The sequence below is a fragment of the Patiria miniata genome, unplaced genomic scaffold (genome assembly GCF_015706575.1).
Source record: "Patiria miniata isolate m_02_andy unplaced genomic scaffold, ASM1570657v1 HiC_scaffold_1, whole genome shotgun sequence".
Lineage (NCBI taxonomy): Eukaryota > Metazoa > Echinodermata > Asteroidea > Valvatida > Asterinidae > Patiria > Patiria miniata.
In genome coordinates this window covers 35,732,022-35,757,958 of record NW_024037047.1, presented here as the reverse complement: position 1 = coordinate 35,757,958, position 25,937 = coordinate 35,732,022, and the positions used below count along the sequence as shown (strand labels likewise).

The following is a 25,937-nucleotide window of genomic DNA, read 5'->3' as shown; positions in this document are numbered from 1 at the left end:
TGTTAAAATATTTGAAATCTACAGCAAAAAATAGCCCAGATTACCAAGTTTGAAATGTCTGGGGTGTATAGTTTTAAATATATGGCCCTTTAAACATTGAATTTCGTGACGCGACGCACTTTTGGCCCCGCCCACCTCAAATTTCAAAATGCTGTTGCGCAAGAACGAAAAGTCGTAGAGACCCCAAATTTTCAGAATTTGCATTTCTCCTAAGTATCTTTCAGTACACCAAAAAAGAAAAAAATCCAAGAGGTGATGGTGTGCAACATTTGTTGAGTTGGCATGGAATGACCCATTTGTGGAAGATGATGACTGAAATTCGTCTTGTGGCCAGATGGATGAAAATATTGAGACCAAAGAAAATTTTTTCGAAAAGGTATGAGTTGCTCTACGACTAAGAACCTTAACTTTGGAAATTTGTGTCCTGGATGAAAAGATAATCTCGATCAAAAGATGTAGCAAAATCGCTACATCAGCGGCCAAAAATATTCAGTCTCTGTGGAAGCATCTGGCGTCTGGCCGTACTACAGAGCTTGCGATAGTACTGTACGGCCAGACGCAGTCGGGCTAGCATGTTACGCACTGGACTAAACCTAAACGCTGTCTGTGCTTCAGCACAGAGTTTCAGCACGGAATTTAGCTATGTGTAGGGCCTTGAATACAGACGTTTAGTCCTGTAAACGGGCCCTAGACTTTGAGTAATACGACTAGGATTTTCTAATAGTAATAGTAAATTTGTCATATTATTATTACTGATAGTGATAGGCCTAAATCTATGTGTTGAGATGAATGTCGGACAAGTCGACCGTTGAGACAACTTGACTCGGGACAAGTCGACCGTTGAGACAACTCGACCGTTGAGACAAGTCGACCATTGAGACAACTCGACGCGGGACAACTCGACCGTTGAGACAGCTCGACTTAATGGAAATGTAAACGCGGAGCAGAAAAAAATGCATGGCAGGACCAATCACTGGCGCGGCGCGAGCATACTCGATGTACAGTGGGCGCTCCCATCCGGTGGCCGTCGGGCTGGTGCGCCCCGCCCGCGAGGACCAGGCCCGGCCCGGCACGCGGGCACGTCGACCGGCGCGGCAAGTGGGCGCACAGGCCCAGCACAAACGATGTCACCATGCGGCACGGTACGGCCACGATGACCGACCGGGGATGGGATAAAGTGGGCGCACAGGGCTGGCACCGTGCACGGTACGGACAAGTTGACCGGCAAATGCGCACACAGGTCCGGAAAAAACGAATGGCGATGTGCATGGACAATCCGACGCTGCGCTATATCGGCTCTGTTAGTGTTATATCATGGTTATCATGTCATCACTCCCAAACGGCGATCAGCCGCTGTAAAAAAAAACCGGTACTATACCCAAAACTAGGTTCCAAAACATGCGAGTCGACTTGTCTGAACGGTCGACTTGTCTTTCTATTTATCGCACATACGGTCGACTTGTCTCAACGGTCGAGTTGTCTCAACGGTCGACTTGTCCCGAGTCGAGTTGTCTCAACGGTCGACTTGTCTGACCCCCGTTCAGATAGTTCTGATCAACAGACAACATGATCAAGGAGACTGATTGCTTTTTCTCATATTTTATCATTCCTGACCCTAACACAGATTTCAGCATCGGCATTATGGGGAGGAACAAGCAGGAGATGATATTGGTAAATAATGTTTGGAATATGTTTACTTCTAGAATTAGAAGGCTTCTCTCCGTCAGCCTTCTAGCATGGTGATTTTTCGGGGTCGGTCAGCACGCTGTGGCTTTTGGAAATGCCCTTTGATAGACAAAATACCTTGGTCTGATGATAGACAAAATACCTTTGTCTGAAATTCCACTTTCTGAAACACAAATCCACCCAAAAAGTTGAGCTGGTTGATCTATAACTCTGAAATGTTTTAGAACGATTGACATTTGGATCATGGGACAATTTTTTGGGTGGAAAATCTGAGTTTTTTACTCACAAGCCTCGCATTGCCGATCCGCCGAATACAGTGGTCATGTTCATGTGCTTACGTACATTGCGCGTGCGCTGTTCTTCGCGTGACCTCAGCAGGTCAACTCTACATTCGGCTCGACCATTTGGGATGGAGGGGAGATTGAATGCTTTGCATCACGAAACAGTACATGTACATCATGATGTATGTCATTTTGGTGCGCTGAATACGCTGTGCTACAAGATATCAGTTTTGGTGGACTGTTTTTAAATTTGACAAAAAAAGGATGAAAAGATCCATCAGTAAACAGTCCACCAAAAGTGACATCTCGACACAGCGCAGCGTATTCAGCGCACCAAAATGACATACATCATGGTGTATTTTCAAACAAAAGTTGTCAGAAATGTTTCTCAGTCCCAAATTAGTTTGTTGCCCAACATACTTGTAATGACTGGTCATTGTTGAGCTTATGGGAACGCTGGCTACAGGGTTGTACATTCCCTTCATGGGCTTGAGACATGTGAGAAGGTGTGTTGGTTAGTCTTTGACATACGTGTGTGTCGTATTGAGATATGGCTTGTCACTACAATTCAAACCACACACAGGATATTAATTGATTTTTATTGTTTGAATGACATATCAGAGTTTCCTGAGATGCAGACTGTTTCTGAAGGACAGCTGACCTTTGTTGGAGAGTCATACTACCAGTCACCTACTGGACCACCTGATGACGAGGATATTGTCACTGACTCCATTCACTTCAGGAAGGTACTATGAACCAGTGTTGTAGTCGAGTACTTTTTTCCGAGTACCGAGTACTGCCGAGTACTTAGGTTGCCAAGTAAGAGTATGAGTATTTGTACCTCCGAGTACAAGAACGGATCTCCGAGTACGAGTACGAGTACGAGTACTTGCATTTCCGAATACGGTCATAGGGCAATGGTTCATTGTGCGAATTGGCCCAGGCCCAGTCGACCGATATACGGACCCACTCACAGCTAGCTGTTAAATGTGTTTGTCCGGACTTGTACAGAGGAAAATCAGGAAATCTCGATTTCTCAACAAGCCAATCAACAATTTCCAACAGAAAGAATCGATAAAATAAGGCCATGGTAAGTGAAGCTATAACATTTTTTCCCCGAGTACTGCTATTCGAGTACGAGTACTTTAATGATCGAGTACAATTTCGACATGGCGAGTACGAGAACTTTGCTGCCCGAGTAAGAGTACCGTCATTTCAAGTACGAGTACTTTGACATTCGAGTACGAGTACGAGTACTAAAAAAAAAGTACTCGAGTAGTACTCAAGTCTGAGTACCGAGTACAAGTACTACAACACTGCTATGAACTCAATTTAATTATCTTTCTTATGTCATTTTCACATGCTCTTTATTCACCATTCATAAAAACCTAAGACAGTTTACCCATTCCTATTGGTCGAGAGCCCGACACGAGGCTGGTTTTAAATGGTTGATAAAGCCCGGCTGGCTTGTCTTGAACACTTCATGAACTTTTGACTCCTTTGAAATCCGGTGCCTTTTAGTTACCGTTTTATTGGTTGAACGTTCACAATGCACACGTAGGCATGCGCAGTACTACCGGTGAGTCAGAATCTCATAGTCCTAAATTCACAATACACTGGCACAGCTGCGTTGTGCGGCACAGCTGCGTTGTGCGCCACATTGCGCAGTATGTGCGACGCGTGTCCCAATCTCCATATAAGGAGTTGTTTACGACTCTCGTGAGACTGGACATACCATAATATTGCTAGAGGGGTGTCCTGAAAAACATGAGGTAAAATTGTTGAACAAAATCGTTGGAAATGTATAATTTTTGACTGGTTTGGGACTAGTTTTAATTGGACCGAGACATTTTGATTATTTGACCAAAAAGGTATTTATGAATGGGAAAAAAATGTACTTGGCCGGTATTAAACACTTTGTTTAAGACCGGTTGGAGCACGAATCTTAGACACCAGGATAAACAACTGTTCTGAGCTCCAGTACAAAATGCACTGAGCGGACTTGCCTTAATTGGTTAGCCGCGTAATGACGGGCATTAATACCCGTTGGCTTGCAATCGCGAATTTTCCAGGTATGCCATTGTGTTGGGTTTTTACATGACATCTAAAACGGAAATATTCATAAAACTGTAAGCAAAACTACTTCTTATTTAAGATATAATTGTTCCAAATTATTTAAGAAATAAATACTTCAGGATATAACAGATGGTATTGTGCAGTTTTTGTCGTCATAGATGAAGTATTTACCCGGGAAATAAACGTCAAATTTCGAGGAGAACACCGTTTACCAAAATTTCGTTTTTAATGGGGCTTTTATTAAAAAGGTTTAGAGAGATGTGATGCCGAACCGATGAAACAAAAGCGACATATCATTGTTCATCTTAAAGCTAAAGATATTGTGCTCGGCATTACCATGGCTATGTAGTCATTACTTATCAGAATTCAATAATAAAGACCGAAAGCGTAGACTCATGAATATTCAAAAATATAATTCGCTGGCTTGACAGACTTCGAGGCCAGATCGGGCGCAGAGCCTTGCAAATCTGAAAGCCACCGCGCGCAGTGGTCTTTGTTGAAAAGTATTCATGGTATTTGCCACCAGTACAGGCCGTTACCACGCGTCTAACCAGGAGTTGGGCCGAGTCGTTTATCCTGGTGTCTAGGATCTGTGGTTGGAGTCTGGATGCTGATAGTGACCAGTATTTAATTAGTTGCGTCAGAAATCACACTTTTGGTCACAAACCTGGGATGTATGGATGAATGCGTACACACCGATGTACAAATGTAAGCAATACCCCACATACTGATTAGAGCTACTAACTAAGAATTAGAATTTGATGAGATCAGGTTATTAGTAAGCTTTTTTGTAATGGAAATCTCCAACCACACAGCCAGTGGCTACCACATGTTGACAATACTAACAATATATAAAGAGTTTTAAATGAGAAAAGGAATCTGTTGATGTTACGTTAAAACTGTGATAACTTATAAGAAGGGAAATAGCAAGATCTTTGCAAGTTGTTTCACAATTATGGTAGTATGGGGGAAGAAACTTGAAGAGCACTTCATTGTACAAGTCTTTGAAACACACACAGAATATGGATGAGAGGTGGCTTATTTGTTATTTCTTCTGTATCCTTACATGAATTAGACCTTACTGAGCTGTATATTTCATTTTCACTCTGATGCTAGCCGCAAGATGACCATCTGAACTTTGATATGGCATCCTTGAAGGAAGAGATTGCTGGCAACTTGACATGCATGAGGACAGCACCTATGAAAGGTATGATGCAGAGGCAAAAATAAGACACGAAAACTGTTAGGGAAAAAGAAACTGCGATAGGTGCATGACATGTAGCCTGCAATTCAATGGAAATTATTGAGACAAATATGGTCAAATGATTGGCAAATGTCAGTCTTTATCCAAGACGTTAGGTTATCGATAATGGAGTGCTATTGCACTGTACAGTGTAATACACATGTGACTCATTTTGAGGTCGCTGATTGGTTCCCTTGGAAAGTCTAGGAGTTTCTTTTTAACCGGTCCGCACCGGATGACGTGTACACCCGCAAAGGTTTTGCGGTATTCTGAATGGATGACGCAGGGAGCGAGGCCGGAAATATCTGTCAGCGACCCGCCCGCCAGATATATTGGTGTGCTGCCCGAGGGTTATGGCTTCAACCCGCCTGGCTTGAGGTCGAGTGAAAAGTAATCCATCGCCTCGTTCTGTTCTTGTTAAAATAATCCCGTCATGAACTGGTTAGAAAGTTACCCTTCCCATGCTGAATTCCCAAGACGCTAGTTGGTTCCAAATATTTCATGTGGGAGGGCAGAAACTGCGTAACAAACAGTACACAGCAACGGCATTAGGTGATCCACAATTGATTACTAGCTTTTGAAGCAAGACTAGGTAAATGCCTAGTGTCCAAAGAAATGTTGCACTAACCCTTAACCCTAACCGCCCTGAATCCTCCAAAATCCTTTTTGCAAATTGGAGGAATTTGCAGGATTGAGGTTACATGGCAAAAGTGGGTTGCTGATTTCGGAGTATGCACTGTGTCAAGGTTTTGGGCCGGACCTTGTGTTGTTTATGCTCAGCCGTGCATAAATTTAGTCCTTGATTAGGATGTCACTGCCTCTGCCTCAGCCTATTGACAGTCATAGCCGGAGGATTTTGCAGGATTCAGGCAGTGGTCACCCTTCCATGGACCATATTCAAGAAATAGCGGAGGAATTTGCAGGATTGAGGCTATATGCTATTTTTCCATGAGGCCAATTGGAGGATTTTGCAGGATTGAGGCTACATCCTAGCAAAAAGGCCTAGGGAGTTAGGGTTAAACCCTACCCTGATACAGTAAAAGAATTGAAAGCGTCAAAAATAAACCATATAGAGTACATCTCTTCCAACCTTAAGCGATTGTCTTTACCTTTTGTCACACACAGGATCCCATGAACAGACCCATTGTTACCAGAAGCTAGTTCAAACTTTACACTCGGTGCGTGACGCTCAGAAACTGGCAGAGATTGTGTCTCCGATGTACAAGCTGCCACTGTCCAGGTATGCAATACATCATGTCCAGGTAGTGTTCTCATTTTAATTAATTGTTGAACTTGTGTGGGAAGAAGAGGGACAAGCCATTTTCAAGCACAACTCAAAAACAGTCTTAAATAGATATAGTCCATCATTTGTAATTTGTGCGTTTTGTTCGTTTGAAGCAACAAAAGTGCACAAAAATCTAAAGAAGGGTACTGAACAACTAACCAGATGAAGTTTCAGCTCAGCTTCAGCTGTATATTCCGAGAAAAACAGCATTCTAGGATCTCAATTTCAAATCAAAAGTTGCGGAATCATGTTTTGAATTGGGCCTGAATTCAGCGTCTGAGACACGTTCTCACTGAGCCGATTGCAGCTGCGCAATGTCGCGCACTGATCCGACAAATCATAGCAACCGCGCGCTCGTGTGCGTCGTGCCAATGCTTGCGCGCGCTTCACCGAACAACAAAACGAACTACTAATTTAAATTTCCTACGGTGCATTTTAAGAAGCACCGTTGGAAAGGCCTTTTTTCGTTGATTACTTAAAAATGACAGCTTCCCAGAAAGAATAATTTCACAGGGAGTTTAGTCCCCTTACTATCTTTCAACCAGGTATGCTTTTCAACAATAATTACGCCAGTTGCTTTTCGGATGGCTGCAAATGATGGACTATAGCTTTAAATACCGGTACCAGCAGGTCGTTTATGCATATGGTTTACAACATTGCAAACCCTAAGACTATCGCTTTAGTGTCAAAGGATGTATGTTCACTGCTTCATTACTCCTGCACTATTCTAAGATTTTGTGTGGTCGTAACAATTTCTTTTCTCAGACGTATCCGTGACAAGCAGGACAGGTTGAACATGTTGGATGCAGTTGTCGAGATGCACACTGATGCCTCCCAGTCACTCCTTACTGATCTCATCCTCCTGTCTCCAAAACCAAACAAGGAGCTGGTAGAGAGACTACTCATTGCCTCTGCTGGCTTCACAAACACTATTTCAGAGGTAGTGTATAGACTCCTTTCTAGTTGTTTCTTAGAATATAATTGCTGTCTGTCTATATGGCATTGACATTTCCACATGATCAGAGATGCCGCTTTTCCAGTTTTTAAAAAAATCTCCCAACTTTCTGTTTTTTCCTGCTGTCAAAATAAACTGGAAAAAGAGAAGAAAAAGTGCATTGTTTTTTTACCTCATTAGCGCTCTTGAGTTTAGTTTATTTAGGCACACGTATGCACGGCACGTTGTTCATTGAAGTAGTCTTAAAAACAAGTTTTTGTTGTTGTCGAGCCTGCATGCGATACAGGCGGCCAACGTACTTGCACGCAGTATACAACGGTGCCTCGCGCATGCTTCACCGTGCTAAGCACACGTAGCATGTTCAGCCTGTAAATAAGTCTATCATTTCAGAGTATCGGTGGTTTCCGATTGCAGTGATATATGTGAATACAAAAGACGCCGGGTACCAACCATGTTTTCGTTGCGCGCATCGCGCAGTGCAAAGGTCATGTACACCGACAGTGTTGTGGAATCGTGCATGTTTTGTGTCAAATATTAGTACGTTGGAAATTCGGGTAGGCAGAACAAATAATAGGAGTATGGAAAAATGCAAAGTGATTGAACGAACCGACAGCTTAAAGAACATAGAAGCAAAAACAAAGCATAAATGGAACTGGGCTTAGCTACAAGATAAAGATGACAACGGGGACTTTGTGGCAGAGTGGCTTTTTTACAAAAATTTATGTTCTGTTTTTTCCAAGCAGCTGTTCCGTTTTTTTCAAGCAGACCAAGTTCCCGTTTTTTTCAAGCAGACCCTGTGGCATCTCTGAATGATGATAGTGTCCAAAATTAATCGTAATCCATTCTCATTTTTGATAATTTGTTTTCAGCATTACCTAGAGACTGTAGAAGACATCGCCTTTCATCCTCAAACATTCCCTGGTAAGGTTTGGAATCTTTCCTTTCTTGAAAGACAAACAAAATGAAACTGCATTTTAACCCAGATAATCCAGTGGTTTAATTTGTTTGTAATCCCAGTAGCCCCATCTCTACTGGGCACAATGCTTTTAAAGCCAAAAAGGTGCACTTACTAAACTGAGTACGAGTACTTGTACTTCAAGTACGAGTACGAGGACGAGTACTGTACATGTACTTACGAGTACGGGTACGAGTACAAGTACTTGTATATATCCGAATACGGCCATACGGCAAATGGTTCATTGTGCATAACTGGGCCCAGTCAAACCGATATACAGACCCACTCATTGCTAGCTGTTAAATGTGTTTGTCCAGACGTGCACAGAGGAAACTCAAGAAGCTTCGATTTCTCCACAAGCCTATCAACCATTTCAAACTGAAAGTATCGATAAAATAAGTCTGTGGTATAGCTACACTATTTCCCCTGAGTACTGCTATTCGAATACGAGTACTTGGATGATCGAGTACAATTTTGACATGTCAAGTACAAGTGCTTTGCTGCTCGAGTACGAGTACCGTCATAGCGAGTACGAGCACTTTGATATTCGAGTGTGAGTACGAGTACTCCAAAAAGTACTCGAGTACGAGTACCGAGTACGAGTACTACAACATTGAATAATATACAATTGTGGACTGTCATATCCTTTGATCCCTACTGGCTGATCGTCATTGAAAGAACCATTATTGTAAATCTTTTTGTTACAGAATCCCTAAAAGACCCTGAGATACAGAGGGTTGCTGTGCTGGTACTCGGTGCCTTGGCTGGTCACCGATGGAAGGCTGGATACAAATCTCAAGCAGAGTTCATTGTCCGCAAGATTGAAGATAAACTTGGTGTGCACGGTCAGTTGCAAACACATTTCTTTAACCCTAACCTTCCCAAATCCTCCAAAATCCTGTTTGCAAAATGGAGGAATTTGGATCATTTTGCAGGATTGAGGTTATATGGCAAAAGCGTGTGGCTGATTTGGGAGCATGCACTGTGTCAAGGTGTTAGGCTGGACCTTGTGTTGTTTCTGCTCAGCTGTGCATAAATTTAGCCCTAGATTATACCTGAAATCCTCTGCACTAGCTCCAGGAAATCGCTGGCTCTGCCTCAATATATTGACAATGATTGCCATAGGATCATTAAAATATTTGGACTTGTTCAGTTGGTGATTTGACATTATCTGTAGGTAATTAGCAGTTCCTTACCAGAAACCACATTTCCAATGATAATCTCACTTTTAAAGGGAATATACATCATTTGCTTTTGCTGTAATTTTCAGAAATGGATGGAATTGGGGGGTTGGAAATATGTAGCAAATATAGTTACACTGACTTTTTTGAGGTTTTGGGTTCGAAAATGCTATAAAAACCAAGAAAAACAATCATTTTCCTGTAGTCTGGTTCCCTGACTCCATATAAGAAGAAAAAGAGCAGTTTACATACATTGGGGAATTGTAAGGTCAGGGAACCAGTCTAGCTGGCTTGTACCCGTTCATAGGTGTGTAATCGATTGCAAACAAGTGCGATGGTCAATTGGGGCCAGTATTTGGAAAAAAGTCATTTTTTTCCAACGCTGGTCAGCCGACCAGCATTGGAAATTGATACAAAAATACCACTTTTCTTGAAAATGACAGTATACCAGGTGCCATGATTTTACAGGATGCTTTACACTGTCATTCACTAACAGTCCAGCAAGGTATTTCAAAATGATTTGGTAGTTTTATTTTTTGATGTTTGCAAATGTTGTATTTTCCCTTTAAAGGTATTTTTATTTATTCCAGACTTTTTGGAAATGTCTTGGTCACTGGTCAACATTTTCTTTAGAAAAGATGTGGAAACCTATCAAACCAAGAATATGCTGGAAAATTACATTTTGAGTTTACTGAAACATGATCTATTATCACATAGTGAGTCAGCAAACATTATCACCATGTATCCTGATGTATCTAGTGACTATAGACTCTACAGTTTGGCTTAAAAACTTAGACCTGTAGTAATTTGTTAGACCGGCCTGGCTGCTCATTTTGGCATGTGTTGCAGGTTGTAGTGTTGGGCACGACATGTTCACAAAATACCCTCAGGGTTTACTGTTAAACTAAATTATTAGAAAGCAGGAGGTCATGGGTTCGAGTCCCTCCTGAGTGATTTTTCCAACTTTCACTGGGGAGGTAACACACTGAGTATACAGTGTTTATATGTTGGTGAAGGGCAAAACCTAATATTGATTTACATCACCCCGACGCAAATTCCATCTTATGATAATTAAATGCAGTACCCACTGCTACATGTACATCAGATTCGAACTAACCAACTGATCTAGCAAGACCGGTGGTCTAGTGGTAAGACGTCTGTACTAGAAAGCAGGAGGTCGTGGGTTCGAGTCCCTCCTGAATGATTTTTCCAACTTTCACTTGGGAAGTAACACGCTGAGTATACTGTGTTTATACGTCGGTGAAGGGCAAAAACCTAATAATGATAAACTACTCATCTTTCATTTCTGACCTTCTTAGATCCCTGGGCCTATGAGAAGACCTTGACGTCTCTGACTGAGGATGAACGAGAGGAGTTTCACCATGACACGGTGGCATTGATTGAAGCTCTGGGCAATGCTGGGCTGCATCGCTCCTTCCCTCACATCCAGAGCTATACCAACCACAGCGCTACCCATCCACTGCTGAAAAGGGCTGGCTTACACTCCATGAGAGACTACCATCATGATACGGTGAATAAAATGTTTATTCTGTAGAATGACCAGACTGTATACAGTGGAACGTCGCTATACTGAACAACGCTATACTGAACATTCGGCAATGCTGAACATCATCCTTGGCTCCCGATTTTTGTCTACAAAATGTACCAAACATTGTTGTTGAAAATTGTTAACATAAGAGTGACAAGTGGCTATTATTTTCCCAAGGAATAGAAAGGAAAAGCCACCATTGCTGTTGGTAGTAAGCTCAAAACCTGTGTAATTACATAATTCAATAGTTGGCACGTGTTCAAAGTCATCTTTCAGTAACTACCAGGCATGCAGGGTGAAGTTCTGAAGGGCGCTATTTGTTGAAAGTGAGTACCGGAGCACCAGCAGCTTAAAATCGCTATACCGAACGATCGCTATTACGAACAATTTCTGTGGATCCTGCGATGTTCGATATAGTGGCGTTTCACTGTATACCCTTTTATGTCTAACCCAACATTATATATCCAGAATAGTTGCTCAGGGGGCCTACTTTTGCAAAATGTTCTTGGAACACTTTGGCCCAAATTGCACACTTCTAGTTGAAAAGATCATTTCAAGAGTGAAATATAAATGCTCACACAGCTTTACATTAAAAACTTACATTTTTCTGAGTTTTTATCTTGACCTCTAGATTTTGACCAATCAATGGGCGCTTCTGTATCGGGTCTTCGTATGACATTTCAGGTGATGACCTGTTTGTTGGCTTAACCCTAACTCCCTAGGGGGGGGTGTGCAAAATTGTATTGAAATTGGAGGATTCAGGACTGTTAGGGATGCTGTGCTAAGTGAGTTTCTGTGTTCAAGTAGCGCAATGAAATTGTCTCCTGGTCCTATCTTCACAGGCAGCAGGGATTCTGCTGAAGTCAGCCTTAGATGAAGATGAGAATGAGCATGTCAGATATGAGGCATCCTTGCTTTACAAGAATCACCCGATGGGCGGTGACCAAAATCTCTCCAAGTTTGTCACCCCAGAAGAGTGAGTAGGAATACTGTTACGCCCACATTTCGTCACCGTTTTAACGAAGTGACACATATGTGCACACAGATGCAAAACTGAGTTTTGAGAAAATTGCGTTTGAAGTTGGTGGATTTTTCAATTTCCATTTTTGTGTACATTTCTCCCCCAGAATTGAAAAATATATAACTGAGACAATGGCCCAGGAGTTAAATAGCCAAAAACAATTCTCTCTGCTCACAAAATCGTGTTTAATTAGAAAATATTAATTACTAAAGATATCCGTTACTTCGTCAAAATGGAAAATCTACTTCTTCACAAAAATTTGGCATATGTTTGTACACAGTGCGTGCGCGTATTTAAGTTTATACATTTTAGAATGCAGATGCGTCACTTCATCAAAATGCAAATCGTGGAGGCTTCATATTTCTAAATATAGCACACGTGTAAGATCAATGAGACTAAGTGACACATAGAGATCCGTCACTTCGTCAAAACGAAAAACGTAGTGTGTAGCACTTTCAACACTTTGTGCAATTAGCGTAATTAATGAACGATGGAATGTTGTGTCTCGAAATTTGGTAATCATGTAGAGGACATCATAATATTATAGAATATCCCAAAAATCTCAGATTTCAGAAAATCTCAGTTTCGGACAGATGTGTCACTTCGTCAAAACGGTGACGATTTGAACAATAAAACACTGTGAAAATGAAGGCTTACTTTCAGAATGTGCCAACAACTGAGATACCCTGGTATCTCATACATATGGCCTCTGAAGCCTTCATATTCGTTTTCATGTCTGGATTTGGTCAGTGTATCACGATGAACAATGTAACAGAAGTTTTGTTCATCAACATGAAGAACAAAGTCAGAAGCCTTCATATTGCGGAGATTTTCTCTGCTCAATTTGGAAAATAGATCATGATATCAAAATGAAGGCCGTCAGGAGTTGTTATGTCCAGTGAATCTAAGATCTTTGCCATATCTTCTCCACTTACAGCCCCCTCCTGCTTCAGCTGACCCATCATGGTCTTGCAGACCCTGTTGCTCTCTTTAAAAGTATCAGTTTTTGTTACGTCCAAATCCTTTGTCGAGAGAAAGTGGCGATGAAGCCCATAACGGATTGCTTGTATGGACTTCTTTGTATAAAAAGGCTCTGTCGTCTCTCCTTAGACCGCCATAAAATCGCAATACAAACTGGTCAAGTTCTGCATGGCTGTATTAAAGCTTCTACTACTTCCAAAGAAGTACCAGCATACTTCGCATAAGATTCTAGTTCGCGAACAGCAAGTTTAATTTGTTTCTAAATTTGTATTTGTAGTGTCAGAGGCATGAATTAATTCCACAATATCTTTGTCGTTAAGCAACACAAAATTAAATTAGGTTTTGCCCTTCACGGACGTTTAAACACTGTACACTCAGTGTTGTGAGTATACAGTGTTTAAACGTCGGTGAAGGGCAAAACCTAATTTAACTTATATCACCCAGACGCAAAATTCCATCTTACAACACAAAATTGTTTGGAACATCTGCCATTGTGCTTGAATGGTAGTGCCTTGTCAATGGAGGGCGTTTTGTACTGCTGTATAAAAGGCATGATGTGATCTAGCGTGCAATAGATCAAAAGGGGTGGGACGAAAATGCACCATGAATGGAACCAAAAATGCTCGGTCTATGACGTAGGCCGTGCAGTGGTTTGATTAATAAATGCCGCATGACCTACAATCCTCCAATCAAATGACAATGATCTACGCAGGTGTTATAATTTATTGCACTCGCTATGACAATATTGCACTCGTCGTCGACTTGTGCAATATTGTTATAGCTCGTGCAATATATTCTTGTATCCACCTCCAAGCCATCCATTATTATATATTATTATCTGATATTTGTAAATACCATTGTTATTTTCATTCTAGATATTCTGCCATCAACTCCTCCCAAGACGTAGCAACCACTGCAGTGAGTGTGCCCTCTAGACATCGCGTGAGGCGAGGATTCTGGGAAGGAATTGAATTCAAGTTGGCCAGTCCCTCCATCCACTGGAATAAGCTCATCGGCAGACCCAAGACTGGGGCTGAGTTTGGCTTGACTATTAAGAATGAACTCGACTTGAAGATTTGTACGTATTTCAGACTATTTCAAGCATTTTTCACATTTTTTTGGTGTTAATTTGTGAAGGGGGGTGTAGAATTTTGTAACCTAATGTTTTAGTAAGAAAAAGCACATGTGGGACAGTGTGTTATTACAGAAAAGGTACATACTAGAGTTGTACTTAAACAGAAACATAATAATTCCTGACCGCACGGCTAATTAGTGACCCATAACCCATTCTTAAAGCTCAGTCCATCATTTGCAGCTATCCAAAAAGTAACTGACGTAATTATTGTTGGAAAGCATACTTGGTTTAAAGATAGTAACGGCACTAAACTCCCTTCTTTTTGGCAAGCTGTCATTTTGAAGAAAACAATAAAAGAAGACCATTTACAAAAGACACATTTTTGGAAATTACTGCTACAGTTGGCTCCCGTTATAGCGAAAACGGCTAGAACGAAATTCCGGTTATTACAAACAAATACCATTGTGCACAAGTCTATGGGGAAAATTTCGCTTAAGACGAAAACGGACAGTACGAAATTCCTGTTAAAGCGAAAGGTTTTGGCGACCCGGTTGCGTAAAAATGCATTGTTAGCGACCCATTTATAACGAAAGGTAATCCTGGCTCACGTTTTTTTCCGTTCAATTTGAAAGCAGTACAATGTATTAGTAATCAGCAGGTGTCCGTCTTGTGTGAGTAGTTTCATGTTGCCGACGTAGATGTATTCAGATGGAGGTGCTAATCGGTTTGCCGGCGCACAGTCAAGTTAATCTCGCGCTGCGGTTAGGCCTGTCATCGCAGTGTTGCAAAGATGCGTACCAGTCACCCGAGCCACTTGCACATCGCCATTGTGCCATTAATCAAAGACGTACTGCGACCTTTGTGAATGGGCTTTCCCAGTTTGTACCTAATTCTGCCGGTTAACAACAAAGGCCCATCATCAAAGTGTTCCGATGACGAGTGCCAGTCACCCGCACCACTTGCACATCGCCATTGTGACATTCATCCAAGACGTGACCTTTTCCAATATGTACCTATTTCTGTCGGCTTGCATTAATGAAAGGGAAACAAGAGCTCAGATTGGTCCAGCGTAATTACAATGTCTTTTGTCATCGAGTCGGGCAGATATTGGATATAAGGGGTGTAGAATATGACAAGTGATCATTACGATTATCGTACTTCTGAGCTGACTTTTGATACTTCTGAGCTGACTACTGATACATCATGACTTCGATCAAGGTTAAGCGTAAGGGGCTGTCCCTCACAACAAATCCTGCAGTACCTCTCCAGTAGGCAGCAAGACAAGATGTCACAGCGGAAGATAACGACTTCTTCAAGGTGTAACATCACCTTCCAGATAAATCAAACCAAACGGCTCTTTTCAGAGCCACCACATTTTCAAAAAGATTTGAATCCCGACTCGAATAAAAATAATGAACTCCCACCCTATTACCCGGAGCAAATAAAAATAATCCCCCTCCCCCAAATAGAACCCCTTATAAAAAATTGGAAATTAAATAAAACATAATTTACCCTCTCCCTCCCCGGCACAGATTTGATTTGATTTAAAAAAAAAAATGTAAGGTTAAACAAAAATTACAAAAAACCCCATTACAAATCCAAAATAAAATAAACAATCTTAGACTATCCCAAAATTCTCCAAAACGTAATTTCATTTTAAAATTATTCACGACCTCCCATAAATTACTCCCCCCTCCCAAAAAAATATTTTCTTAAATTATTTATTAAATTATAATCAAAACTTTGCCTTTGCACCAGCACAAAATACGTTAAGCTATTTCGTAACTTTTAAAAAAGGAACCTGCTGGGACGATAAGAAACTGATCACCATCAACGCTGGACATTATGCATACATATGCAAAGCTATGAATAAATGAACTGGTGCACGCCAATGAGCTCGTCCGCTTGCGTGACGTTGAAATCGTCAGACGTTAATATCCAATCACGATGTAAGATTATGACATCATCACTCATTAGGACGCTGACTCATGAGGGCGCTCTACCAATTTGTAAAATTTACTCAGATCACGGACGGACCGTAAAATCTGGAACGTAAATGGCAAAGGTTTCTCGGCCATGTGCTTGAAAACGCTTATCACATTGTCACATTGAAATCTGCAAGACGAAAGGACAATACAATTTAAATGTCTCTCCATGACACAATTTGTGCTGGAGAGATTACTTACTTTGAACATCGAAGTGATCCAGGTGGTGCGCCGTTGACTTCCTCATCGATGATCAAGCAATGAAACGTCAGATCTTCGTAATGTTTATTTTATTTTATTTTCGTACATTAAACATATTTTTTTTCACTTGACACAATGATACATTTTAAACATTATTTTTTATTTGACAAATGACACATAGAGAGCATGTTCTTAATTGCTTTCATTTTCAAACAGAAAAAGTCATTTGGTACATTACGTACGTTCACAAGCGTGCACAATAGGGCCAATTCAAGGTGAACAATGGACGGGAAACATTACGAAATTCGGATACAACGAACATTTTGGCCGGTCCCGTGGTTTAATAACGGGAGCCGACTGTAGTAGTTTGTTTTAGTTCAGCGAGTTGAAACGATGCACGTTCGCTCGCGGTTGCTATAATTCATCAGTTGAGTGCGTGACATCCCGTCGCTGCAATCGGCTGAATGAGAACATGTTCTGGCTGCTGATTTCGGGTGCAATTCAAAACACGACTCGGCAACTTTTGATTTAAAATTGAGATCCTAGAATATTGTTTCCGCGGAATATACAGCATTCAGTGAGCTGAAACTTCATCAGATTAGTTGTTCAGTATTCTTCTTTAAATTTTGAGCACGTTTGTTGCTTCAAACCAACATAATGCACAAATTACAAATGATGGACGCTACAATCGGTCACAAGTCACTAAAATTTGTTATTTGACGTGTGAGTGACATAATTACAGAGGTATGATGTCAATTGTGTTTTACGAAAACATAAGCCTTGTACAAAACAAATGAAAACTTGACTTTTCTGTTTGTGTCTGACAGCTCCACTGAGTGGTCACCTGAGCGTGGATCTATTTGACGAGGCTTATGCCACAGTTGTCGTTGGGCTTGTTGGGTTTTCAATGGACATTGCCCGGGCTCGATTCTGCTTCAATGGCTACATTGATTATAACCTCAACATACTGCAGGTACATTTAGCTTTGTCGTATCTTTTGTATCACATTGTCACATATTTTAGATGGATTGGCAACATTCATGGTGGTTAAGTTTGTGATTGAACCATAGTGCAACTTACTTATTTTGCTGACTTCATTCAAACCTCCAAATCTCATTTACATGTATGATAGCATTACCTATACCTAAAACTTAAATGTCCACGTGTCACAAAAGTTACCGAAACAGCCCTGTGTTTGTCCACAAACATAATAATAATAATAAAATAAAAATATTCTTATATAGCGCCAAATCCTTCAAACAGACGTTCAAGGCGCTTAACAATCATTAACAAAACAAAAAACAAAAAAACAAAATTTAATCACAAATATGAAAAACCTTTAGAAATTACATATTGTTACACTAATATTATTAATAATAAAATAATATAACTACAAGCACATTAGCATTAAAACCTAAGAACAAAACTAATCAAGCAAAAGATACGTGTTAAGGAAAAAATGGCATATGAAGGACCTATAGATTAATGTAATGAATGATAAAAAGACAATAAAAATTTAAGAAGGTGACAAGTACAATGTATAACAAGACCATTATTTAAGACAATGTATAACAAGAACATAGTCTAGTTGTCCTTTTTTTCGTTGCACGACTGTTGCACGCGTTTATAAATTCAGTCAAATCAATGGGCGATAAGTCGCAAGACTTGGTCGCATAAATGTTCACATGCGAATTGTTTTCTTAATAAACAAAATAAATAAATACGTTATATGTTTGGCCATAATGTCATCTGATGCTATGTATTGTTTCAATCAGGAGTTTGGCGTGGAGCGCATTAGTGACTTTGTCAAAGCATACGATCTCATCGTTGGGCAAGTAATTGGAAACATCCGCAGGGCAGTGGACATTGTTGTTGGTCTCTTCAACGGTGACATAAGCATCTCTCAGCTATTTGACGACTTTGTTCAAGCTCTGGAGAACATCCCCAGTAGCATTACTGTAAGTATGTACATGTAAGACATAGTTGGCAGGCTGTATTACAATGTAATACACTTAAAACATATTTTGTGAAAAAAAGCAGTTCAGAATTCCAGCTTTTGTTTCATAGCATTCTAAGACAGAGTGGGGCTGCTAGACACATAAATTATTTGCCTTGCAGAAAAAAGAGTTACCAACCAAAATGCCCTGCAAAGTTGAGTGCATATTATGGATTGTCAGCTATTTCTTGCTTAGCATATCAATCCGCTAAGCCTGAAATAGAGCCCTGATATGACATAACGTGTCATATTCATATATTTACTTGTGACAGGTTCTCAGCTCATTGGCTAAGCATGTAATTTTACTAGGCAGCTGTAGATTAAAGGTACAGTCCATCATTTTGCAGCTATCCAAAAAGTAACTGACGTAATAATTGTTGAAAAGCATACTTGGTTTAAAGATGGAAATGGGACTAAACTCCCTGTGAAATTTTTCTTTCTGGCAAGCTGTCGTTTTCCAATGATAAAGACGCATCGTTGGAAATTTCCGTCAGTAGTTCATTTTTCTATTCGGCGAAGCGCACGCAATCCTTGACAGAACGACATTGCTTTAATTCGTGCATGCCATCGCGTAGCTGTAATCGGCTCAGTGAGAACTTGTCTTGGACGCTGAATTCAGGCCCAATTCAAAACATGACTCAGCAACTTTTGATTTGAAATCGAGATCCTAGAATATTTTCTCAGAATATACAGTATTCACCGAGCTAAAACTTCATCAGGTTTGTTGTTCAGCACCCGTCTTTAGATTTTGAGCACTTTTGTTGCTTCAAACGAACACAATGCACAAGTTACAAATGATGGACGCTACCTTTAATTGCATGGGTCCTTACACCTGTTTCAGATTGGCATCTGGAGTTGTGTCTAGCATTAGGAGCTACATGTACTCGGCGGTTGGCCAAAATAGATTTTCGATTGACTTATCTGAGGAATCAGTCTGAAGAACTGCAACAGTTGATTCACCTAGAAGCTCCAACCTGTTTCATTGTCAAAGAGTTCTTATACAAATTTGGTTTGGTAGAACTCTGGAACGCAAGTCTTAAACAGGTGGGATCTCAATGGAAATAAGCCTCTGCAATTGGCTTTCTAGGCTATACCAGACAAAATCAACTGCTCTTTGTTTCTTATATTTGTGTGTTGTTGGTTTCATCTGAATAAAATAATAAAAAGAGGTGTATTAATTGGCTTACACTGCTTATGAGGATTGTCTTGTAACGTTTTGAATGATTTATGTCCCATACATAGAACGTGAGATCTGTGGCTACCAAGGCTGTGTCCAGACTGTCTCAGTTTGATCCTGATCAGCTACCACCGTCCTTCAGAGGTGTCATTAATGTGGTCAACAAGGCTACTCAGTTATTCAGTGATATCAAGACAGATGTCATGGAATTCTACCAGGTCTTTATGAAAAGTTGTAGTTGTGTCCATCACAAAGTCCCTCACAAGTCTTGTCTCAAGTCAAATCAAACGCCGATCACCAACCAAATCACAAGTCATTCACAAGTAAGATAACAAGTGATAGGGGAGGAACAATGACAAAAGAAAGCCTTGGCCACCATTCAGTGAAATAGCTAGCCTTGTTCAATGCGGTCTCTCGGCTTTTTGTCGAAGGGAGATAATCGGGCCCTGCACCCACAATCAACGCGGCTACGTGCGTGTACGACCCTTGTCCGTACGAACGGCTAACACAACCAGCAAGCACACACACGTGAGTACGGACTGTACGCATGGTGTAATAAGGCAGTAAATGTAGGCCTACTGTGTTCTGCGTGTGGGTGTACGTACGTGCGTGTGGGGGATATACGAACCGCGTGGCCTGTCGAACGACCGCCTTGTTGGGTCTGCAACTTCCGGGTTTAATGTCTTTCTTTACCTTTTCGTCCAGTTTTGGAAAAAAATGGGCGGGCTTCAGGATATGCGGGTATGCCGTGATTATTATGTAGGTTTGTCTTGGACCAATCACATGAAACAACCTTCCCAATAGTATGATTAATTCATTTTTAAGCTGACCAATTGTAAGCTTCACAAGAATCATGTGACGTCGCACGGCATGCATAATGCATTAGTCATCATGGCGTCTTCCATGTCTTTTTAGCGAGAGCGAAATGTTCGTCACTTTTTCAACAATTTGACATTGATTCGAGTTTTTCGGCTCATGTAATGAATCCATTTGAGTGGGCAACGATCGTCTAATGACAGCATTACCTGCAGAATTCGTTGGAGCCTTCAATACTGCTTCGGACAGACTGGGACTGAACGACTTTCACCCACAGCAACGGGCCGCCATTGCAGCGTTTCTTCGTGGATGCGACGTGTTTGTTAGCCTATCGCGGGCTGACCAATGAGAATTCAGTATACGCGGGGGTGGTACCTCATTACCATAATAGGTTTTGCTGGGTCAACTCAAAACCATCAAGGCTTTGGGTTACGCGGACTAGCTCATGCATGTACTGTGTGTGCATGGCTGTTGTACGAGTACGTGTGTGTACATGTACGTGCGTACGTGCAAGCATAGCCTCGCTGTATGGTACAAGTTACTTTCTCACTAGCAGCGTACGGGCATCGATATGTGCACGCAATTATGCCTTGCCAAGTTGATTAGGGATTTTCTTAACCCAGATGATAATAATTATCTTCAAGTAGACTTGAATCCTCGATCCTGATTGGTCGATCCATGGCAACAAGCCGTGCTATGTATAAACCATGAAGCACGGCCATGGTCCGTCCTGCGCTCCGCGTATTGCGCTATTCCAAGATGCGCGCGCCATTCCGTACAACACGCACGTATTTTAAAATAACTGCTGAAAAGTTCCTGTACAGCATGCGTGTTCCATCTTTACTGTGCGTCAAGTTTGCTTGAAGATAATTTCGTTGTCCCACTCGCGGTCGTGGAACATGGCAAAATGTAGTGCGTCTGTGTCCCAGGTACCACTCGGCCTTCGCCCTTTTGGTATGTGGGGCACAGAGGCACTACATTATTCCGTGCTCCACTCGCACTCACGGGATAACTAATATTAACTTAAAGCGAACTTGAATCGTACTATTCCTGCTGCACACATGTGTAATACAATAACCACTGTCTACAGCGTTTCATCTTTTCTGTGGCTGAGTTTGCTTGAAGTCATTCCAAGAACGCAAGTGGAATGTAGAATAATGTAGTACATTTGCATTCAATTTGCCACAAGGCAAAAGGCTGAATGGTATATGATTATACAAATATTGAGTGGTTCAGCGTGGAATGGGAGGAATATTATTGCAAGGTAAAATCTGGACTTTTCCATTTCACGAGGCGAAGCCGAGTGAACTGGAAAAGTCCACATTTTACCGAGCAATAATATTCCTCCCATTTCACAATTTAAAGCCACTCAATATTTGTGTTATATAACTGACGTATAGATCCTTGTCATTTGATATATTTGAACTTTTTTTCAATACGAAACTGGAGGAAAATTTATTTCTCTCTTCCAAACCCCCCCTTCACGAAAATGTTTGAACCCAACACTGTAGTGCTGGCTCTTTGGAACAGTACGCGCTACCAGCATGCATTTGCACACAAATACCGCATCATGATCCTAACTGTTGAATAGTATTTCCCATTCCCTATGGCGGCTAGTACTTTTTGAGCCGCGGCATGAATGGGAGCAATAACGAATGCCACGTGATGTGAGTTCCACCAATCAAATGACAAGGATCTGTATGTCGGTTATATAGACACAGATGTGCTACATAGTATTTTAAAGAAACAGTTAAGGTCCTGTTACACACATTGATGATCAATTGACGTAAATTTTGGATCATCTGATCTGATGAAACAAGAAATGTCAGTCGTGAAGTTGCAAAGCAAACCAACTACTTGTCACATTGATAGCAAACAATATGTTGTGTATTCAGGGCAATATTTAGCCTGGATATTGTGGGAAAATCATTGATACATGTGCATCTCTAATCAAAGGACTTAAACTGCATCTAAAGGAGTATCTAGAAGCTCCAAAATTGGTCTGCACCCGATTTCACCAAACTCTTCATAACTTACGATGCATCGCAGCGCTGCGACGCGTCGTAACTTTCAGATGCGTCGCAGCTGCGACGCGTCCTGCGATCCATTTCACTAAACACGTCGTAAGTGCGACGCGTCGTAGGTCTATTTATAGCACAACTCGGTGACTGTTTTATGTCTTTAGTCAGCGTACAGTAAATAGTCGTCTGATATTCAACAAAGAGTCGTCGGATCTCAGCTCGAAATTTGTTAAAACGTAAAACAAAATCGCGGCTGTGCGATGCAATTTTGAATAAAAACAAGCTCTCATTGGACTGTATAGCTTCTTTGAAATTTCAACTCTAATAGTCCGGTCTTATTCATAATTATTCAATGAATTTTCTTTTTACAACTTTACACACATTGCCTCGGTATTATAATCTCGTTAATGTAATGTTTGTGGCATGAAACTGGCTTAGAAATGACTCTTCTTATTTTGCGATGACCACTAGACACATCGTAACTTGCGACGTGTTTTAAGCCGTTGTCAAGGAACTTACGACGCGTTCAACACATCGCAACTTTCATGAAGTGGAAGATACGACGCGTCGCAAGTTGCGACGTGTTACACGTCGTAACTCGAGTTGCGACGCGTCGCAGCGCTTCGTGAAATCGGGTGCTGGTCTTTTTGCTAAAGAGATTGTATTTGTTGGTTTATGAAGGATCAATTTCACTTGTTAACCAGTTTGCGCCGGAGGCCGTGTATACAGGCAAAAGTTTTGCGGTATTTGGAACGGATGACAGATAAACACGCTGGGAGCGAAGCCGGAAGTATCTGTCAGTGACCCGAGGCCACACTGCGAGGTCAGAAATATGAGTGTGCTGCCCGAGGGTGATGGCTTCAACTCGCCTGGCTTGAGCTCGAGTGAAAAGTAATCCTGCGCCTTGTTCCGTTCTTGTCAAAATAATCCCGGCGTGAACTAGTTAATGCAATATAAGGAGTAGAGGTAATGGATCTTGACATGGATTTGTATCTGTACAGGCCGTCAATGAAGCCATCACAGTCACGTTGCCCTGGGCAGCAGAGCAGATATGGAAGGCTATTACTGCAATTGGAGATGCCATTGCCAATCTACTTAAGTCACCACTGAAAACCATCGGAGACATCTTTAAAGGAGTCCTCAAGTGAGTTTGCAGTCTTTTTTTTCCCTTACTGGTGTAAATTGTATAAGTACTGCTGTGCACTGGCTGGTGACTGCTAAGACCTTTCACAAAATTGCAGGTATTGCAAAGCATTTTGGGTACGTCACTTTCTGTGAACAACATCCGTGCATTTTGTGAGCAACGGTTATGTGCACCAGGAATGTGCTGACCCTGGGTATACAGTCCTACCCTCATAAGAAGAGCACTGTTAATACAACATCCCGCTTATAACAAGCAAAATGTTAGGTCCCAAGCCTCTGTTTTTCTATTTTTTCCATACTGTTTACACAAGGTACCTGTTATAACAAGGTAATTTGTAAAGTCCCAAGGACCTTGTTATAAAGGTGTTCCACTGTATACAGAGTTGGTCACGTCACAAGGTGAAGCTGCAAAATAAACTCTGTACTGATGACGTTTTGCTTTTTTTTCACTTGTGCTTTTCTACGGGAGCCTGGCGGGGACGACGGTTTCATAGCCCGTAGAAAATCGCACACATAAACAAAGTGTGATGTCATCAGAACAAGGGTTTATTCTCCCACATTCCCACTATTAAATGAACAGGCATCTTTATTGATATCTATAATTATAGGCAGATCATCCAAGTTTGATTGTTCTTCCTTTATTTCATAGCATCAAGACTGCAATTACTGAAATCATCAATGCCATGAAAGAGGTGGAAGAAGCCAACTTTTTCAAGGAAGGTGAGGCACTCTTATTACTGAAATTAGTTCATTTCCAAAGCACAGGTCCAGGCATACCTGATTTTGTGTTGGACAGTCGACTTACTGATGGTAAGATGGTAAGCAGTCAGAGAGGGTACACTGATTGAAGTCTCCAAGGATTAATTTTGCTGCATCAGGTGGCATGCTAAGGCACTCCTTGGTGTGCCACTGATGTCAGAAACACATGTTACCCAACCCAGCAAAATGATTCAAAAGTCCTCGTTGCATTTACAGAGTTAGCACCCTTTCTACGTTAAGACTTACTCTGTGGGAGCTGGTCAGATATAAACGTTGCAATTAAAAAAAAAAAAAAAAAAAAAAAAAACCAAGGCAAAAGCAAGGACCATAATCATTCCATGCATTCCATCTGCTTCCAGGTCAGAGACCCTACTGGTTTGATCTGCCCAAGGTCATCGGTGAGATGCTGAAAGAATTAAAGGAACATCTCGGCAACATCAGACGAGATCTAAGAGTTTGGGTGGATGAGATTGTGGGTTCCTCAGATCCCATCAAGAAGCTGACAGGGGGAGCAGTGGATTCGGTGAGGGTAGTAACTCTCAGGATGCATGAAAAGAAGAAGAATTTACTTCTCGGCAAGAGCAATATTCCTTTTTTGACAAGAGAGTTACATTTGGACATTTTTAATAATTGAAATTAGAAAACACATGAAATGCCAAATTTAAAATACCAAAGTAAATCATAAAACACTCGCATATTTCTAACTGAAAAATCCTTATTTTTTTATTAGTCCAGTCACATGCTGATATAACAAGTTCTGCCAAAACAAACAATTGGCTACATTGGTCATCCAATTTGCATCCCAAATTGTTATGTATTTTATCTACCATTAATTAATAATGTCTGATGATCGATACTCAAATTTTTTTCACCAAATTCCGTAGTATTTTTCAAGTTGCTTCAATTCTACAAGCAAGGATGTGTAATTTTTTTAAGTTGGATTATTCAACAACCATATTTTATGTGTGGTCAAAACTAAGGTCACGACGATCAGTTCTGCCACAAGAGCAACAGTTTGTTCCTGTGTGATGAAGAGATATAATTGTAGTAAGGTGTCCAGCTGACGGACACAAGAACTAAGATCCCTTGGCTTGGTTTGAACTCAAATTTCAAACAGTCTACACACACTCCACAATTGTCTTCCTGGCCGATCCATTCTCTGTCATTTCAGTCTTCTGTTTCACATGTTTTTCTCTCACCACTATAGCGCACATTGAGGAGGCGAGTCCAAGATGAGATTGAGTCCATCTTCCAAGATTTGATGGAACCCATACAGCCCATCGTGAATCTCCTACAACCATTCTTTGAGCTGTACGACCTTGTGTTCAGCACTGTTGATGCTGTCAAAGAAGCCTATCAGACACTGAAGGAAGGGTGAGTGTGTGTGGACAGACTACTCAGCACTCAAGATTACTAAGCACCAAAATGAACGTGATGAATGTTTCTTTTAACTGCTTCTTGGTTGAGTTTGCTGAGCAAGAAGTTTGCTGAGCAATATTTTCTGCTTACTGACTCCACTAAATTAGGCCCAGATCATTCATTCAACATATT

General features: G+C 41.1%; 1 protein-coding gene across 1 annotated transcript in view; it reads left to right on the top strand.

The window, feature by feature from the left end:
• The window catches only part of LOC119733210, a 199,410-nt gene that overhangs the window by 11,208 nt on the left and 162,265 nt on the right, over nt 1–25,937 (top strand). The window contains 17 exon segments of the mRNA XM_038206800.1: nt 1,625–1,671; nt 2,589–2,713; nt 5,160–5,250; nt 6,412–6,526; nt 7,337–7,511; nt 8,396–8,447; nt 9,189–9,326; nt 10,982–11,193; nt 12,054–12,187; nt 14,089–14,291; nt 17,302–17,447; nt 18,250–18,432; nt 19,713–19,865; nt 23,486–23,628; nt 24,277–24,347; nt 24,746–24,909; nt 25,594–25,760. Of these exon segments, the coding sequence (XP_038062728.1) occupies nt 1,625–1,671; nt 2,589–2,713; nt 5,160–5,250; nt 6,412–6,526; nt 7,337–7,511; nt 8,396–8,447; nt 9,189–9,326; nt 10,982–11,193; nt 12,054–12,187; nt 14,089–14,291; nt 17,302–17,447; nt 18,250–18,432; nt 19,713–19,865; nt 23,486–23,628; nt 24,277–24,347; nt 24,746–24,909; nt 25,594–25,760 (2,319 nt within the window).